Source organism: Anopheles funestus, chromosome 3RL (genome assembly GCF_943734845.2).
Source record: "Anopheles funestus chromosome 3RL, idAnoFuneDA-416_04, whole genome shotgun sequence".
Classification (NCBI taxonomy): Eukaryota; Metazoa; Arthropoda; class Insecta; order Diptera; family Culicidae; genus Anopheles; species Anopheles funestus.
In genome coordinates this window covers 67,518,683-67,537,563 of record NC_064599.1, presented here as the reverse complement: position 1 = coordinate 67,537,563, position 18,881 = coordinate 67,518,683, and the positions used below count along the sequence as shown (strand labels likewise).

The window sequence follows — 18,881 nt, the reverse complement described above, 5'->3', positions numbered from 1 at the left end:
GGACAGTTGGCTCTGCACTTCAACGCTCTTCTCGAGGGCTTCGATGCGCTCCTCATATTCCCGAAGCCATATCGCCTGGATGGTGCCTGGCGTAAGTTCAAGCGAAGCAATCGAAGCTTCCGCTGAGATCTCGGAAGCTGAATCTTGCTCCGGCAGTGGTAGTCGCGCAATCAAACTCACCAACGCACTCCGAATCGTGTCCAGCTCTTTCTCCAGATCTGGCTCTGCTTGGTGTTTTATCGTACTGCGCCTTGGTACAAGCGATTTGACCGTACTCGGGACCGGATGTTGATAAAAGTCAATTGGAACGGTACCATCCATGCTGAAGTGTTTCGATGTCTTGAGCACGCTTACCGAGCTGCAGTGTGCACGAAAATCAGGAAAGTGTGCCTTCAGCAGTTGATTAACGTTATCCAGCTGGGCACGCATGATGGTTACCTCACCACCACCGAGAAAGGGCAAAATGGATTTCTCCAGCCGAGAATATTCCAACACCGTGTCGTTCGCCATCGTCGTCAGCTTACCGATCGATTCATCAATCTTGTCCAGCCGGGCCGCTAACGAAAGGTAATCGAGCGGTGTATCTACCGTTGATTGTAACGATGAGGTTCGGCTGCGACTAAATTGATCCAGCTCCTCAACAGTCGGTAGAATGGCTTTATTTATTTCGCTTTGTTTACCACATTCGGACTGCAAACCTTCGACAATGTTTTGCAATTTGTTTATTTTAGCTATCAATTCTTGATAAGCTTCGGTATCTTCAAAACGCATTACGGGTACTGGGGTATTGCTGGGCTCCTCCTGCACAACAAATGACTCATCGTAATCCGTTGGAGATTTTGTTATTTCTTGAATTGAAGATGTTTTCGACTCCACTGAGGATGTTTTCGCAGGCAGTGAGCAACTTTGAACCTGATCAACCGGAACATCTTCAAGGTTTAACTTGGCTAGTATTGCTTGCAGTAATTGCTGGAGGGGTGTAAATTTCAAGTCTCCTTGTACGGGAGTGCCAAAGGCTTCGGCCAGCAATTCGGAACAGGTTGGAGACAGATTTAGCGTATTTTCCATTTCCTGTACAATAGATAACTGGGAGATCAAACAAACGTCAAAATCACAAAACCTAGACTACTGAGATCGTTTATAAATGGGAATTACTACGTCTTAGTTGTCTTTTTTGTAACACTCCTCAATAAAATCAATTCGCAGTTAGTTCCCCATATAACAATATAAACTATTATATGAGTTGTATTTTATTTGTAGCACTAATTTGCTTTACTGCGTGATGATCATTTCAACAAATTGTTATATACAATGGCAGGCTACAATAAAGCACTTCATTCAACCCGCCACAGGTGGTGGATGAAGTTCGGACAAGCGTGAAATATAACCTTCTGGTGTACAAGGAAACCACGCCGTTCGCAATGAAGTCCGTCTGGTGGAGATTGATGGTGGCACAAATGCTGGGCAAGCAAAAACCGAAACCGGTGATCCATCATAGTTCGGACGCTTCTAAACGGTACAAACAATCTTCGCCAATTAATTCGCAGGATTAGCTATGAGCCACCGGTCGAATGGGTCGTCGTACCGTATCGTGAATGGAACCATCGCGATCATAAGCGATTATCCGTTTCTGGTGTCAGTTCAACGCTGGAACCAGGACACAAAAACCCACATCTGTGGTGGAACATTCATCAGCGATCAGTGGATACTGACGGCCGGTCATTGCGTTGAGTAAGTAGCGAATGCCGTCTAAAGTTGGGGCATAACTTCAAATTTTGATTGTTGCAGTGACTACGAATTTGGCTTGGGTGGAATTGTACGGGTGGAATCATCATTTCACGCATCGGGTGGTATCTTTCTTACGATCGAGCGCACGGTACTGCACGACCGTATATCTTATGGAACTGCTGGAATTGATTATGATTTCGGTTTAATTAAGCTGGCGGCTAAATTTGAACGTGCAGTTCCGATACGTTTAGTGATGGCAAAAAGACACTTCTTGCCCGGGGAACTCTGCACTATTGTTGGTTGGGGTATGACGAAAAATACGGGCGATCGTGAACAGCTCCGTATGGTGAAGCTCCCATTAGTAGCACGATCCGAATGCAACAGTAGCTACTTCGAACGGGAAACAATCACCCAACGTATGCTGTGTGCTGGATATCCTGGAGGTGGTCAGGATGCGTGCGAGGTACGTTTTGTGGGAAATAATTTTATCGAAATACTAATGACAAAATACAAACTGCACTCAAAAAGGGAGACTCTGGAGGACCTTTACTGTGCCGTGGCATACAGGTTGGCATCACTTCTTGGGGTGTTGGATGCGCCAAACCGAACCGCTACGGTGTGTACAGTAATATAGCAAATCAGCGCGATTGGATACGAAAGCATACCGGTGTGTAGGACACCGGACAACTGTCGGACAACTTTCCCCATTAACCTACAAAAGTGATCGAAAAAGCATTAGCATGCAGATTGCGACCATCACGTGCACCAAATATAATGGCGAAAATAAGAATATTAAAATCAAATTCAATTATTGTGTATCATATTGCCGGAGGCTTTTCCCCCTTAATGTCGACTAGTGTTTGGCACATCCGTTTAGTATGGTTTCATATAGCACACCCATCATGCGGTTAGTGTTCGTGGTTATCAACTGTTTTGGAGCGCTAATCTGTTATGGTAATAACCTTCGGTATTCAAAATCAAGCGTTCTTTTGTGTTTATTATAAAAACTCCATATATCTCATCATCTGCAGTGGGTGATGCCGATGCTAAACGACAATTGAGTTTCCGAATCGTTAATGGAACGGAAGCAACGATTATCACCTACCCGTTTGTTGTTTCCGTGCAAAAGTGGACACCGAGGCTAAAGCAACACATTTGCGGTGGAACGCTTATTAGCGACAGCTGGATCTTAACGGCGGCCCATTGCGTAGAGTATGGAAGGCAGCGCAACAGCAAACGATCGTGATTAAAACATTTTTCTTCGCTATCTCTAGTAAGATCACTTCCGGCACGGTGATGGTCCGTGCCAACTCATCCTTCTTCAACCGTGGTGGAAAGTTGCATCGTGTGGAACGAGTCATAAAGCATGAGCTTTTCTCCTACGAAACGGGTGATTACGATTTTGGTCTGTTGCGGCTAAAGCAACGATTTAAGCGTGGATCGTACGTGAAGCTAGCATCGGGAAGGAAACGTTTTCCACCTGCAGAAAGATGCACGGCAATGGGTTGGGGTTATACACTGGGCCCGGCATCGAGAGAACAACTGCGACAGGTTGTGCTACCGATTGTGTCCCAGAAGGTATGCCAGAAGTCGTACGAAAAAACGGACAAGATTACGGCCCGTATGCTTTGTGCGGGATATACGGAAGGAATGCAAGATGCATGTGATGTAAGTCGACCATGTTGAGTCTTAAGCCAAACATTGTTTTGTAATGCCTTTTTTTCTACTCTGCCAGGGTGATTCTGGTGGACCACTGATCTGTCGCGGGCTTCAAGCGGGTGTCATTTCATGGGCAATTGGTTGCGCCCAACCAAACAAATACGGTGTCTACAGCAGTATTGCGGAGGGTCGCGAATGGATCCGTAACCAGACGGGTGTGTAGTGGACTTGTGTATTGCTTTGATAAGTAAAGAAATCTTAAATGCAATTAATTCAACCCTAATTCTACACGATTTTAACGAACAGTTGCACCGTTTGCCTATTAATTCGAAATTTAAAAAAAAACCGCCTAAAGGTATGCAAACTGCAGCACATTTCGAATTAAATAAAAGTGAAAACATTGGGGCGGCGCAAACATTAGCCAATGTTTAACGGTCACACAATTAACTTAAATCTTTTTTTTCCTTGTTTTGCTTCACAGCAGAAATGCAAATTGTACTTGTAAATGTAAGAGAAAAAAAATAGTACGGTAAACTTTGCTGGTAATTGGTTAGGGTAACTTTCTGCAAATCCCATAAGCGTTGTTGGGGCGCTTTTCAAACACGCGTAAACGAAAAGAATTTTCCAAAGAAAACAAAATCTCAAAACTGCCCCTCCTTTCACCCAAAAGCAATGGAAGGCGGTGTGAAGGGGAAAGGTAGCTACAAAATTACAACTTTTGCTTCAAATGTTTACCCGTGTTGTTAAGCTGGCCCGAGGGTAGAAACACAAAACCTTGACGTCGGTGCCGGGGTGTTTTTTTTTTTCGAAAACGGTGGTAGGAAGCTAATTTTATTAATTAATTTCGCACCGTGCTTTGCCCGTGTGTTTCACACGATTTGCTGCAACGATTCGTGGTGTAATTTTTATTAATTGAGTGGCGTTTTTTTTTCTTTTGGTGATGGTGGTTCTAGGTAATGTTTTGCTGCTCATACTTTTATGGGAATGTTCCCGCTAATAGGTTGGTTACTACGGAATGTTTCTCGTTTAAGTGTCCTAATTGAGGAGTTTCTAGCAATAAGAACTTAAAAGCTCTGCAGCTATTTTGAATGCAGTTCCGGTTCCAAAAAACAAAATGGTTCGATTGTATTGATGTGATTGTGTGTATGTGTTTTATTCTCCAGAATATACTGAAACGAAAATAGCTGTTGTTTTGAAAACAGTACAATTTGATACTTTACTCCGAAACAGATAGGCCAAACGTTGGTACGTGCGCACGATAGCTTTCGATTTTGCCGGGAGACAGAATTGTTCAGTGAATATTTAAAGACAACCGGCATACTTTCCCAAGAGCCGTTTCGATAGGACGACCGATATATGTACTGCTTTGGAAAAAGCCCAAAGGGATTTTATAAATGCATATACAAACGGATTGTACAACCCCGTCCCGAGTGTGGTCATGGAATGGTGAACACCGTACGTGATATCGAAACAAGCGGTTTCTGGTGGTATGTGAAGAATTCGGAAAACGGTTGTGCAGCATTATCGATGTTCTGCAAACCGATCGAAACCGGGTGGGGTTTTTGCAATCGTTTCAAGCATCAAACGGAACCCATCGAGAAAGCGGAGCAAAAATTAATCTCTTCCGAATGCATCTAACATAACGTACAATACTACTAAAGTACCAACAAAAAACTGTGTACGATTTTAACTCTCCATGTTTGTTTAGTTTGCTTTATGTTGGATTTGTTTGGTTTGTTTGTGAATTTAAATTTAAAGCAACTTAAAACAATTCGCATCACACCATCAACCGAAATTAGTGAGAAAGTTTTGCATCTTTCGTACGGAAAGGCCCAAAACGCTCCTTTCGACAAATGAAGGGGCTTATCGAAAGGGGGGCAATAAACTGATAATGGGTACATTCTATCGTTTCGTCACGTACCGGTAATTTGAAAATTCTGCTAAAGTTTTAATGGCTGTATTACTTTACCAAGAATCACCGTTTACTGACGTTCGGCTCGCAGCGCTTGTGGTAGCTTAATATTCATGATTTAATGGATGAAAGTTATAAATTGTGATACATGATCGAAATGAGCAAACGAACCATTAGAAAGAAGGAAATTGCCCACATTGTCACAAAGTATTGGTTGGGAAATGTGTTTTGTTGAATGTTAAACGATCGTTTCGCTAGAATTTTAAACAAAATAGATTTGTATCGCAAAGAGCTTTTTCGATATATACAATAACAGTTAAATGAAAAGCTTTAAAACATATTTAAATTGTGATATCAATCGAAAGACGTTTAAATTTAAAAAATTGTTTAAAACAACTTACAACCCTGTAAACAGCTTTAAAGGGCAACTATTGATACTTTAAAAGCACAGACCCGTTTCTGTGTCGTTGAAAGTATGATGGAAGCACTTTTCACCTCATTAACCTCGAAAGTGTGAACAATGGCGATAAAGGAACCGATGAAGTATCCGTGTAGGTAATCGAATATCGTATGTGTGTGCTGATACAAAAGGTTCGCTTAGACAAGATGACAGAGCAATTAGAACGGAAACTGTTATGTCAAAGAGCTGGTCAACGAGGTCGATGGACGATAAAAATTGAAAAGAGAATATAATGAGCGTTACACGAACATTGTGTGATATGATTTTTCCCCATTATTTTTTTTTATTTGTGTACTACTTGAAGTTAGTTAGTAAGAAATCAAGTATTTTAGTTAAAAAAGGTTTTTATTTATTTATTTTTTGCTCGGTTAGAACGGACTGGCCGTATCAAGACTTATTTTGCCACGTAGCAGGACAATCAGTCCATGCTACTGGGAGACGATCCGGATGGGATTTGAACCCGGTCCTGCCGTGTGGACGGGTGCCGTTTATCACATGTACCACCGGACCGCCCCAGAAAAAAGTTTTCTTTATTATTTATTGTATTTTTTTTAAAGAACAAATTCAAATATATTTAAAGCTTTTAAAACGTACCAGCAACCACAAGTAAGTCGCCTGTTTTGCTACATTTCCATAAAAGCCATGAAAATCAATCATCTGCCATTCGGAGTCTGTCACACGCCCAAAACTCTACAGACAATCGTGGCGGAAAAAAGGGAAACCACTCACAGCAATACTTAAAAGATGGATTCTGGCTTGCCGAAGGAAAACACACTGGCCTACATTTTTGGGGCGCATTTTCCCACTCAGTGTCTGATACTGAAAACTGAAATGGTTCGAAAAGGATCGTCGTATGATGGCAGGAAAAGAAAATGGCAGAGCGTGGTGCAAAACAACAACAACGGTAACGCGAAAAGCTTTCGGTGGCATACCGGTCTGGCATGATTTCCTGCTCGTCAATCAAATAAAAAATGCTAATTTCAGTGTTTTTTCCCCCGAAAAACCCCTATCGTTCCCTCCACTGAAAACCCTCGCCCCCGTTGATGGGTAATGGACGAACGGCAAACACTAGATGATGCAGATGGCAGAAAAGTGCGATTACTTTGCCCCCTTAGTAGTGGTTGGGAAAGAACAAAGCAATGGCAAGCGTTTAGTTGCTATTTACTTACCCTTGGCACTCACCCGCACACCGACAGCCATGGATGGAGCCAATTTTCACGCTTTTCACCACGGTATAACCGGCCCGTGGTGACCGGTTCCGTGACGTGAAAAACAAACTTCTTGTGTGTGTGTCTGTGTTTGTAGAGTGAAGGAAAAGCGCGCTTTTCTTTTTTTGTGCGTGCTTTTTTCCCCTTGAATCAGCTCGTTTTGTAACGGACGGCCAGTAAGAGCGGCAGAAGTGAAAAGATCGATTCGTTACAGCGGAAAGAAAATTTATCGCTTAGAAGCGTTGGGAGAAAAAGCTTTTCCGTTTTTTTTAATTAAAGAGTCGAAGGAACGGCTGTTCGATGTCAAATTAAGGAAGTTAAAGTTTTAATATAACAATGGCTAACAGTATGGTGGAAAAGTTTATTATTAAATAAATAAGTAATTGAGGTTAATGTTATTCAATTACATTCAATTGCATTAAAGGCCACTTTAACAAAGAAGTAGAAATTGAAATATTTTTGAAATCCTTTTTATTAACAAACTGAAACATAAAACATCAAAATAATAATAATTATAGTGTGCTATTTAAACAGAACATCTGTAATTGATCGTTAAATTAATGTTTAAAAGGACAATGTCCCTCCCATCAACAAACCCATTCAAAGGTCATGCCTGACAAAAAAGGGGGGTTTGGAGAACGCAAACATTAACATAGTGCGGTGGTTAGTTGAGTCAGTGTTGATTGAGTTTTCCACTCCACCTACCAGTTACAGATGGAATCGGTTCGAGTTAGAACTCCCTGAACGTAAATAAAACGGTCTGTTGAATGTTAAACAATAATTCCAAAACCCACAACCATTTTGGTTTTGTTTGGTAAAACACATCACGAAAAACGTTTATCCCTTTTTAGCCATTGTGTGAAGTTAGATTGGATGTAACATTTACTCAAAATCACTTTTTTACTATCAAAAACAAATTTAATTTTCAGAGTCCAATATTCAAACAATTTTGATAAATATACATAAAACGATAAACAAAAAGTTTTGAAACAAAATGGCAAATAATGCTTATTTACAAATGAAACTTTTCGCCTACGGTGGACCGACCAAAACCGAAAGGGGCGTTGACTTTCCCGAATACTAAAACAATCAAACACTCCTGAGTTTGGGAACTTTCCAGCAGCTTTCCACGAAAAATTGCTACCGAAACAGTTGATTTAGGATTCACTGCCGATTTCACTTCTGCCAAACAGTTGAACTTATTTTTTCTGCAAATTCAATCCCCGCAAGTCGAACGTGCATTAAAATTTAACTTCACTAGCTTCACGAGCAAAAAAGGGGTGAAGGATGATACGATGAAGCAGGAAAGGTTTTGTGGCAGTAGCTTTGGAGCTTTCTATTTTTCTACAAGCTGTCAGTTGAATTATTCCTATCGAGTTCCAACATGTCTTTACTGCTTACCGTGACGTAGCTAAGGCGCACGGGGGTTCTCACACAACAACAAAAAAAAAACAGAAAAAAAGTTAGCCCCTCGTGTGGGTTTTTCACTTTCCCTTTTGTGCTGTTAGGGAACGTAATGAATTATTTAATTTTATTTCTTTGTCTGTGGCGTTTGACTTCTGGTACTTGTAGTTGACTTTTTCCTTTCGCCATTGCCTTCGACGAATGGCTGTTTTGATGGATTAGTTTTGCTGCTGTTTTGTAAGTTTTTCTTTGTGTGGTAAACTAAGTACAGGTTTCAGTGTGTGTAGAACAATATTCCTGAATACATGAAAAGAAATTAAATTTTAATTTTTTTTTAATAAAAATGAAAAATAATAAAATTAAATCAATTTTAACAATATTGCAAATTTAAAATATTGATAACAACATGATCAGAGTTGAAATAAAAAATAAATAATTTAACTTTTCATTATATTTCATGGAACTACTTCTCTATCTAGTGCCGTGGCCACTTTGTAGGCTTGTCAGAAACCTTTAAACCGCTGTAAGAGCCTTTTAAATCGTTAAAGGTTAAGTGTCGTTGTCTATTAATCCAATATCTCCTATCTGGTGGATGCATCAAAGCCACGTCTTCCTATGCGGGCGACTAAAACGACTTTAGGGGTTCGTTCGTCCGGTGTCATTTTAAAGACGTGACCAGCAGAAGGGAATGTAACGGAGCGTAACGGTCTAATACGTTACGTGTAAGTGAACTGAAATCTGCTTTAGGCTCTACTTCTCGAACAAGGTTATCTGAGTAGTCTAACTCCTTTAGCCTTTCACTCAAGGTCACAGGAAATATTGGACGACTTCAGAGTTATGATCATCTATTGATACATCGTATGGATGATCGTTAGATTCTTCATATAGAGAGAGATCGTATAGATTCTCAATTATATTTCCAATGGTGCTACACAATATTTGGGTTTTTGTCTTGTTAATCTTCATCCATGAGATATCCGTCACCTGTTTATTCCTGTGATAAGCATCCGCTACATAGGAGAGCCGAAAAACCAATTATGTCTATATCATCAGGCGGCATATAACTAGGCATATCATCATATGCCGGAGTCTTAGTTGACTTATGGAAGATCATCCTCGAAGTTTCCGCTTCGGAATCGCGGTTGGTCTATGAATAAATGACAAAATAAATGTTAGTTGTAATAATAATAGTAATGTAATAAATGTCTCCATGTTAGGGGTGGCTGGATGTCCCTTCTGTCCTGGCATCCTACGGGACTTAAAACAGCTAAGATGTGTAGGCCCTCCGACGAGACAGTGGGCTGGGGGAGAGGCCTTGCAAGCCACCCCCAATACAAATGCAACGACATGTGTTGAAAATAGATTAGGAGTTACATGAATTAATTTACTTAGGAATCATACTAGATAAGTTAATTGGACTATTCATCTAGGACAGTAAGTGAACTTTGCATGTAAAAATGAATTCGGACAAATGAATATACAGTTGCAAACAGAACGGCGCCAAGACTGCACGGGTTTTCTATTACACTTGTTTACCGCGAAACTCTAACAGTTTCGAGAGTTTTTCTCACAGAAGTACATATACCTTCGATGACATGCATCGACAAAAAAATGAATGTTGAGATTTTGACATTTACAAACAACCATGAATCCCGATGAAAAGCTTCCAGAAACATTCAGTAATGTATGGACCTTCTTCTGCCTTTCCTCTGAGCGCACCATCAACCCTTTGGTATAGAACAGCGCGATTTCGAGCCAATCTGCTATTAAGACCACAAAGCCGTAGTGTAGGAAAAATAAAAGTTTTACGACCCATATCCGGCTTCGTGGAAGAGGCCGGGGCCCTAAGCGGCCCTAAGCGGTAGTAGTAGTTGCGGGCCCAAAACTACAGATGGTCGCATCGTCTACTTACTTAAATCAGGGAGGTTTATTTTGTATTGGTCCACTCTGGCCGATTGCGGGAAAACCGTTGGAACGGTATCAGTTGCTAATAGTGTGTAAGTAAACTTTGTCAACAAATAGGTTTTACATTTAGTTTATTTCACTAAGCACTAAGCATGTAATTAGGCTAAACCGAATTAACACAAGTTCAAGCTGCCCATATCGTACTTTATCTTGGGAGATGCATTTTATTGCTCGTTTGTATTTTAAAAATGGCAAATCAACTTTTCTTGCATTCCTTGGGACAATCACCTTCATCGCATATTTCGCAAACTTCTTGATTATCCACTTCGTACAACTTAATGGCATTGAAATCTAAAAAACAGTAATGAAAAGAGAAAATAAAATCTCGTCATTGCAAATTTTCCAACCATTTGCATCGTATATACTCACTGGGATCGTAGTAATCGTACACGATCACATATGCTGGACGCTTCATCGCCACCTTAAACCGTCTGTAACACACAACCGCTCGATGCCCATGTTGTTGTAATACACAACAACGGTTCTGCCGCCGTACCTAATTTCGGTGTTCTGTAAATGGTTGCATTGGTTAGAGGTCTTGCTTATTTTTTTTCATTTTCAAAGAACATCTCACCCATATTGGATTGAAGGAAGTCTGCTCGCTGATCGGATTCTGATCGACAACGTATCCACTAGGGAAAGCAACTTTAATATGCGCCAAGTTCGAACGCTGAGCCGTCAATTGTGGAATGAAGCTTGTACATACCGTCAGCCGCAGCTCGTAGTCAGAACTCAGTTTCGTTACATTCAGGTGAAATCGGTGCTCGAAGTCCACGAGATTTAAACTGTACTGATAGATCACCTGCAACAATCCAGTTCCGATTCCTCCAACAGTGGTCTCCACAGACTTTGTGTCCTCAGGTATGTCCTCGAAGTCGGTAATATTGATGTCTTGCGAGCTTATGCGAAAATGTTTGGTTGGCAATTTTGTTGACATACGATGTATAAAATTCAGTTGTATGGTGTAGTCGTTCCGCGAGGGAGAGATTTTTTCCGCCAACTTTGTCAGTGCCTTTAGTCCTACGAAGGTGTCCTGAGTGCCTGGGAACCTTCCGGTAACGTATCGTTGATTCACTAGCCATCGCATCACCTGAATACCTTCCACATACTCCTCCGCTAGTACAAATGACAACAACGCGTAAGCGGTCGCTTCTATGCTGTTCATCGTGTTCCAGTACCGTTCCATATCGTTACCGTCATTTCTGAGAGTAGAAAGACCGATGAGCTTGTTTAATGTTGTAGTCTTCTTTTCATGTCCGTACAACATCAACGCGTAGGTCGCAATGGACAGATCGTAAGGATTTTGGATGTCTTCCACCTTACTGCTAAGGTAATTCATTGCCTTTTGGATCACTGCCGCGTGCTTCACTTTGGCGTTCTCGTTCTCAAGAAGTGCAGTTACCACGAAAGATGTCAGTGAAATGCCATTACGTAGACCGCCTTGCATTGTTTGGTACATCACGTAACCAACCTCATCGAATCTTCCCGAGCTGTGTTGCTTTGAAGCAAGCCAATCATAAGCCTTTTCGACCATAGCCACATCAACCTCGCTTATATATTTCGACGCAGTTTGCATCGATTTCGCGACGAAAGCGGTTAGGAAGACGTTGCCACCATATTTTTGCCACAAACCAAATGAACCATCTGTCTGACGATAACGCATCTGATTTTGGTACCCTTGGCGCAACAAACTGGTAGCTTTATCGATGAGATTCTGTTCCTTCGAACCAATAGCATGCAAGTAATCGAGCACAACAATGTTTGGTACAAAGGTAACCATCTTTTCCTCTCCATTACCATACGAGACAGTAAGCAAATCATCCAAGTTTGTTATAGTAAGTGTTTGAAGCAGATTGGCTAGATGTACAGAAAGATATATCAATATCAACAACATTTAAAACGATTTCTTTACACTTTTTGATACTCACGATTCACTCGGAACATAATCTTTACCGAACCTTTGTCTACCTTCCTCCATGGTATATCTAAATTAATAAGGAAGGTAGGATTGGTCTTTGTATCGAAGAAAAACAATCGAGATTCCTGTTTTAGCTGTAGCAAACTTTCTGGCGTAACTCGGATCACTTTCTCCAGTCCTTCCCTTTCTTGTATAGACTTGATCGTAGCTTCAATCCGTACAGTGATCTCTCCAAGTGATCGTGCCTTTACCAGAAAAGAGATTGGAACACCAATTTTGGGGGGAACGCTCACGGATTTCGTGTAACTTTCATCTGCAAACATAAGATTGTAATGCATCCATTGAAAGCTTCTAAAGCACAATGACACTCACCTTCCAGAGGTCGTCCAACAAATTCCATCTGATTGAACACGTTGTACAGAGTCACTTCTACGTTGTACTCTTCTCCAAGTTTGTTAAACAGTGTAAAATGCAATTCGACGACTTCACCTCGTTTGATGGAGTACGGAAGATTCTCAACGATGTAGAACGGTAGAATCGTTGTGAACTGAATGGGGTTTTTGATAATACCCAAACCATACTCCGGATCAATTGAGAATCCCGTCAAGTACCAAGATGTGATTGTGTCCGGCACTACCTGGATCATCTTGTTCGTTCCAGACCCTCCAATGGTCACATTCTTCCATAACCACGATTCTGCAAAGTTTGTCCGGTACAAGGCTAATTTAGTTATGGGATTGTCTGTATACAGTCCTTCTCGTGCCAACATATCGTGGGCTTCATTGAATTTGATGTCATCCAACGTCGTTACGAACACTCCCATACTCTGTGAAGTGAACATATCGTTCCTTTAAAGTATCGTTCAACTACCTCTATTGCCCAACATACACTAAACTTGTCAAACTCATTCTCGACGTTCAGGCCGAATCCGTTATACACTCGCATGATGTCCTTCCAGAACAAATCATGGTTCTGGTTAAAGTCCAACACATCTTTGTCGTACGCAGCTAATCCAATATACGATCCTGGTCGTCCAGACATGAGAATCTCAATTTCCTGTCCTGGTTTAACTTCCTGCTTGTTAATGCTCATTTTAATCTGTTTTGAAAAAGATACATAATTTAGAGCCTTTGTACAGTGTAAGAAGGAAAAATAAATCGAATGCAGGTTTACTAACCTTGTTAAGAAGCTCATCAAAATCAATGTCCCAAACGTCGTGCAGCAGCGTTTTGTTTACTACAGTCATTACGATAACTTTCGCCTTCGGTATCATCTTCTCCGTGGCAAAAAAGCGAAGTGGATATTTATTCTGCTTATTCGGACTGATAAAACCGGCATCAATGATGTTGCCCTTCGATATCACGTAGTACACAAAGAATGTCATTTGTTCGTTAGACGTTACCCAAAATTGCAATAACTTGTTCTTCTTAATCCTGGAAGTAGAGCACGAGAAAAAAATTTCAATCAAAAATAAATTCTTACATTCTTTTCTACTACTCACAGTGAGTTTAATTCCAGTTTTAAAAACGCATTCGTAACGCCACTCACTTTGTCAACTCGCTCGTAAAAAGAGAATCCGTCTTGGTTAGAAAACTTAAAGAAAAATTAATCAAGATCATTAAAAACATATACTAAACAGCACGATAGTTCACTTACGGTTATATACATCTCTTCTATATTGTCGGTCGGATTCAGGTCTAATTTGATCGAACCTTCATCGTCACTTGTGGCATTGGTTTGGTATTCGATGTCCATCACTTCTACCTTACCGGTGATACCTTTAGCAGGTGTTCCATCGTGGTATCGGAACTGAAGCGCACACTTGAAGGGAAGTCCCGGACGGAAGTAAGGTATATCTTTTATCAACTCCACACTGTACATATATTTGTAGACTGTGATTTGAGATTCTTTCACCACGGTGTGATCTGAATGTTAGAATGATGATAGTCATTAGTTATGAATCGTTGTTCAACACTTTCCTTACTTGAACTCTGCTCGATGAAAGTCGTCTTTACACGTACATCTTGTTGGTCGTCCTGCATCTCCAAGAGTCGAAAGAATCGGATCTCTACATGTCGAATGCCGTGTATTTCGAACTCTTTTTGCTGGTACAAATTATCGTCTTCCAAATACAACTCCACTATGGCCAAACCCTTCACCGGTTTTCGAACATGGTAGTTAGCTGTTATCGTCAGATTCAGTCCTTGGTGCTCCTCCAGAGGAATAACGGTTGGCACAACTTCTACGTCAAACGAAGACAACACATACTCTTTCACCTCGAATGTCTTGGACACGAGTACTTCTCCGTCCAACTGTACCGAGATGTTCCATATACCGAGCATTGGAGTTGGCGCGATTTGAAGATTTTTCTCAAACACTCCGGCGTACAATTCAGCCGAGGGCCACGTTCGGACCACTTTGTTTTGAGGATCACGGATCGTCACTTGAACTGTTTTTACACGCGATGGAGGCTTCAGCTCGGTATCCAACACAATCACACGAAATTGAACTGTATCGCCCGGTTTGAACGCTGGTTTATTGATCTGTATTAAGCCAGATTCGGATTTTCCAAGGTACACCAAAGTAGCTTCCTTGTAAAAGGCAAAGCCTCGCTGTCCTTCGATCATAATTTTGTAGAATCCAGATGATAAGTCCTTAGGCATCTGTAAGTGAGTAAGTGTTTAACATTCACACACTAGTGTTTTCGAACGCCCTCGTCTTACCTTAAAGAAGATTCTTTTATTCACATTGTTCGGCATATTAACCATCTTCGTTACGTTAAGAACGTTTCTTCCATCGTCCGTATGGCCTTCGATACGTAATATTAAGTTAACATTGGTCAGATTCGATTTAAAGTTGCTGATGGCAACCGTATAGTCTTGGTTAGCCCGAATAAATTTAGGACCCACGACCAGTATACTGAAATAGAATAATCGAGGGCAAATTATTTTTACACTAATGTTTATCACTGAACACAGAAAGCACCAGAGCTCAGAAGTTCCTACCCATGAGCAGCACCTATGAAGATTACTACCATTAATAGCCTTACGCACGGCCACATGTTGTTCTAGCGTTGTTCGATTACGCGTCTGTTTCAGATGGTGTCTACGATGGAACTGAATCATAAGCTACTTACAACGACCCTATCAGGGAAGCTGTTACGATGATGGAACTTGGTACGTACTTTTTAGAACACGAGCCATAGGCCATAAGTTACATATATTTTGCGTTGAGATGGAATCCAAATTTGTGATACGAGGAACACTAAATTGCCGCACACGACCACAAAGTGGCTGGTGCTGTCTTGTCAAAAGGGGCAACGTGCTATCAAAAAATTAATTTAATAAAAAAACAAACAAACATTGCGAACCAAACGGAGTCGGCTTGATAATAATAATATGACTTTGATTACGCGTTTGTTGATACTAAAATTAAAAAAAAATGAAATAAATGTTGTTTAGATGTATTTTGGGAGTTTCAATGGATTAATCACATTTCAATCATTTTCATTTCCTTTATTTCAGAACAAATTAAAATCCTTTGAGAAGGTATCACTGTATTGTATATTGGCAACACCTACAACACCTCCATCAATTTCTAGCATTCCTTAAGTACAAATCAACTTTAGCATAGTAGTTTGTAGTAGTTTACATCGATTACAGCGTAGTTCTGTATGCAAGTGTCCCTGTGGCCTTGGTTTGATGTCGACTCATACCCTTGTAAACCATAAATAACATTCTGTTAAAGAGAATATCTGCTGTTCTTGATCATACAGCCATGGTGGCATGGTAAGTCATGTTCGGGACATAATTGGTAGATGCAACATCCAAGATGATGGCAATGTTTGCTTTCTCCTCTGTCAGATCCTGAACTCAGAGCCACAGCAGCTGGCAATGTGTTGTTTCCCTGGTCAAGACCCTCATACTTTAATCTCTGTTATGGGAAATTCTAGGCGGTATGTTAATGAAGGCCATCAGCATCTCATTGAATGACGACTTCATCCTTATCTTTAAATTTGCCTAGGTCAAGTACTGCCATTCATGTAAAACGAAGGCGGGGCATCAATGCTGTACAGAATGTTTTGTTGCGTCAATGTGGGGAATTTTCGTGATTATTTTCAATTCTGTCTTACAATCGTGTTTATTTATTAACTCCGAAAGGAGAAAGGAGGACAGCAATATTCGTTACGTTCGTAAGTGTAAGAGAAATTTGGTGATTCTTCCATTAGGTCCGCTTAAATCCACCGAATGCCACCTCTGGATCGGCAGTCTGGTTTTGGGCAGCATCTCAATGATGGGGTCGTCAACGTTATTATTCATTACGTTATTTCTTTTAGCTACATTAGCGCAGTGTAAGTGACATTCGGTGAACAAATGCTCTAGAAATGGTGTACCTTGATTTTCTTTCAATTTCCCAGCTATCAATTATGATGCAAAATTATTTATTAATTAAAGAAAGTGTTAACAAAACAAAGTGAATTGATGCTAAAATCAAGGTTTTGAAAAAGTTTCCAATTTATCAATGTCATTGTCAGGTTTCAAAACCCGTTACAAAAGAGAGGATTCAGAAGAAGACGTCGAAGCAGAACCGCCGCTGGTGTTTGTAAGAAGTGTGAGAGGGGAATGTGCAGGAATCCTTATCACGGAGAATATCATTATTCTTATTCGAGCTTCTGCTCGCTGAGCGTATAACAAGTAATGAATAGTTGAAGTATACTTCAAGTTGAAGTTGTTTATTTTGTCATTTAAAATCATTTCTTATATTTCCATCATATATGTAATCTGATAGCAATTCAACAGTGGCTATCATTCCGAAGCAAAACATTCACCACGTTACGTTTGACGGTTATAATAGGCAGAATGAGCTACAATTAAGTCATGTGATTACACATCCAAGTTATAATGAAACCCTCGGAACGCATGACATTGCTTTATTGAAGCTTGAGAAACCCATTCAGTAAGTTAAAATGCACCTTGGAATGTTCTATCTTATACTTATAAAATGCTGCTTTTTTATTTTCGAAGTGTCCAAAACAACGTTATACCTTCCTGTTTATGGCTCGAAGATGAAACAATTCCTCCAAAGCCAATGATTGCTGAGTGGCGAAATTGGAAAGGTGAGTAGTAATTGGCCTTGAAGCATAACAAACATTTTTTTATTTTATTTTTTTCCGTTTCCATACTTCTTATGTTCCTAAATGGATATGTGATTTGTAGCGAGGAGGTTGACCAGAAAAGAGCTGAAGAAGATAGCGGATAGTTCTAATTGCATTCGATACCTTCAACCGATGCCACCTACCTATAGAAAATATGATATAGCAGATTATCATTTATGCGTCCTAGCGAAAGTAAACCACCTACACGTAAGTAAACTTAGTAAGGAAGTATCAATAGGGCGATTGACAATTTGAGAAGTAAAAAAGTTTTCTATTATTATTCCGTTATGTCCTATTTCGATATAAGCTTCGATAACATTTTATTGTCGATGTTTGGACATATTGAGAGAGGTTGCTAAGTTTGTTATTTTTAGCACAAGAAGTAAGGTCAAAAGCTAAAGTAATACTAGGGGCTTTCTTATTTGAGTTCGAACATTATTGACGCCTCGATATAGACATTAATCTCTATACATACTATACTAAGCCGCCTCTAGAAAGAATACCACCACTCCTTTTAATTTGACGAATACTTTATCAAATATATAATAGTTCTGTTGTCAGTGTTTGTAGCAATACCGCACTGATATGGGAATGGATCCAACGCCTCTAGAAGGATAATATAGGCACTCCATACCCTACTCCGACTCAATACGTCACCGTCGTACAGAATGGTAACATATCCCTCCAAATATCTGTGCTTGGGTATACGGGGAAACCCAACAAAACCCAATGTAAAATTAAAATTGCTCACAATTTGAAGAACGCTTCAAAACTTAATTCTCTTGTGTTTCAATAGTGTTACTCATTCATAATGGAGTATTATCACAAAAAGGCTTGATTATTGGAATTAAAAAATCCTTTTCATGAAATGAAACAGCTCTCATAAAAGCTTTTATAGCTAATAGTTGATAGTAATCAACATTCAATAATCGTCAATTGAATTACCCATCTATTTGAAGTTAAACTATCCCGACTGATTACGGGTTATTGCTGTTCTTTAATCTTTCGCCCATTTGAAATTTATCAATTTAAAGCACCGTTTTTGTCCAACGTTTTTAAACCCATCACGTCACATTCTGTTGTAGGGGTTGGTGGCTACATTTTTTCTATATATACATTTTTTATTTCAATCAGTTCCTCCCGATCGGTAAGTTTAGTCACGTTCCGGCGAGATGTGTGAAAACATCTGCAAAGCTCTCGCAACAAACAGCAATCTCACAACGCTAGAAACGTTATCCTTGAGGAAAGCATTATATTGCAAGCCCGGCGTTGACACGGCTAGCCATTTTCCTTCCAACCTTTAGCGGGTTGTGCGCGAAAATGGGGTCGTCGTGTTTTGCCATTTCCACCGATTCCGTCTCCTTTCCACTCCCCCCTTTCAACACCGCTTTAAGGCGGTTGGGTTTTGGGCCGGATTTTTCTCACTCCACACCGGGTCGATCGCAAGGAAAGAGGGGAAACAAATGGAAAGT

General features: G+C 40.3%; 3 protein-coding genes across 3 annotated transcripts; 2 read left to right on the top strand and 1 right to left on the bottom strand.

The window, feature by feature from the left end:
• Positions 1-1,757: 1,757 nt before the first annotated feature.
• On the top strand, positions 1,758-2,692 carry LOC125766913 (trypsin-2-like). Its single transcript, XM_049433010.1, has 2 exons — positions 1,758-2,191; positions 2,257-2,692. Exons 1-2 carry the CDS (start codon positions 1,982-1,984, stop codon positions 2,401-2,403), a joined length of 357 nt encoding a protein of 118 aa, XP_049288967.1. The 5' UTR covers positions 1,758-1,981; the 3' UTR covers positions 2,404-2,692.
• LOC125769539 (trypsin 5G1-like) lies at positions 2,575-3,501 on the top strand. The gene is made up of 2 exons (XM_049438272.1): positions 2,575-2,604; positions 2,905-3,501. The coding sequence occupies exons 1-2, from the start codon at positions 2,575-2,577 to the stop codon at positions 3,412-3,414; spliced, it is 540 nt and encodes a 179-aa protein (XP_049294229.1). The 3' UTR covers positions 3,415-3,501.
• Positions 3,502-10,815: 7,314 nt separating this feature from the next.
• LOC125769538 (CD109 antigen-like) lies at positions 10,816-15,379 on the bottom strand. Its single transcript, XM_049438271.1, has 9 exons — positions 14,978-15,379; positions 14,239-14,917; positions 13,911-14,179; positions 13,756-13,847; positions 13,432-13,687; positions 13,143-13,352; positions 12,627-13,080; positions 12,265-12,567; positions 10,816-12,193 (listed from the first exon to the last, which is right to left on the bottom strand). The coding sequence occupies exons 1-9, from the start codon at positions 15,377-15,379 to the stop codon at positions 10,866-10,868; spliced, it is 3,993 nt and encodes a 1,330-aa protein (XP_049294228.1). The 3' UTR covers positions 10,816-10,865.
• Positions 15,380-18,881: the final 3,502 nt, after the last annotated feature.

What these genes read in the sequence shown, in the direction of transcription:
- LOC125769538 (XM_049438271.1), bottom strand. Translation starts at nt 15,379, where the DNA reads ATGATTCAGTTCCATCGTAGACACCATCTGAAACAGACGCGTAATCGA. An exon ending in AAACTGGAATTAAACTCACT is followed by an intron (nt 13,688 to 13,755) that starts GTGAGTAGTAGA and finishes CTCTACTTCCAG; the next exon opens with GATTAAGAAGAACAAGTTAT. An exon ending in GATTATGTTCCGAGTGAATC is followed by an intron (nt 12,194 to 12,264) that starts GTGAGTATCAAA and finishes CTGTACATCTAG; the next exon opens with CCAATCTGCTTCAAACACTT.
- LOC125766913 (XM_049433010.1), top strand. Translation starts at nt 1,982, where the DNA reads ATGGCAAAAAGACACTTCTTGCCCGGGGAACTCTGCACTATTGTTGGT. An exon ending in GTGGTCAGGATGCGTGCGAG is followed by an intron (nt 2,192 to 2,256) that starts GTACGTTTTGTG and finishes GCACTCAAAAAG; the next exon opens with GGAGACTCTGGAGGACCTTT.
- LOC125769539 (XM_049438272.1), top strand. Translation starts at nt 2,575, where the DNA reads ATGTCGACTAGTGTTTGGCACATCCGTTTA. An exon ending in GTGTTTGGCACATCCGTTTA is followed by an intron (nt 2,605 to 2,904) that starts GTATGGTTTCAT and finishes AACGCTTATTAG; the next exon opens with CGACAGCTGGATCTTAACGG.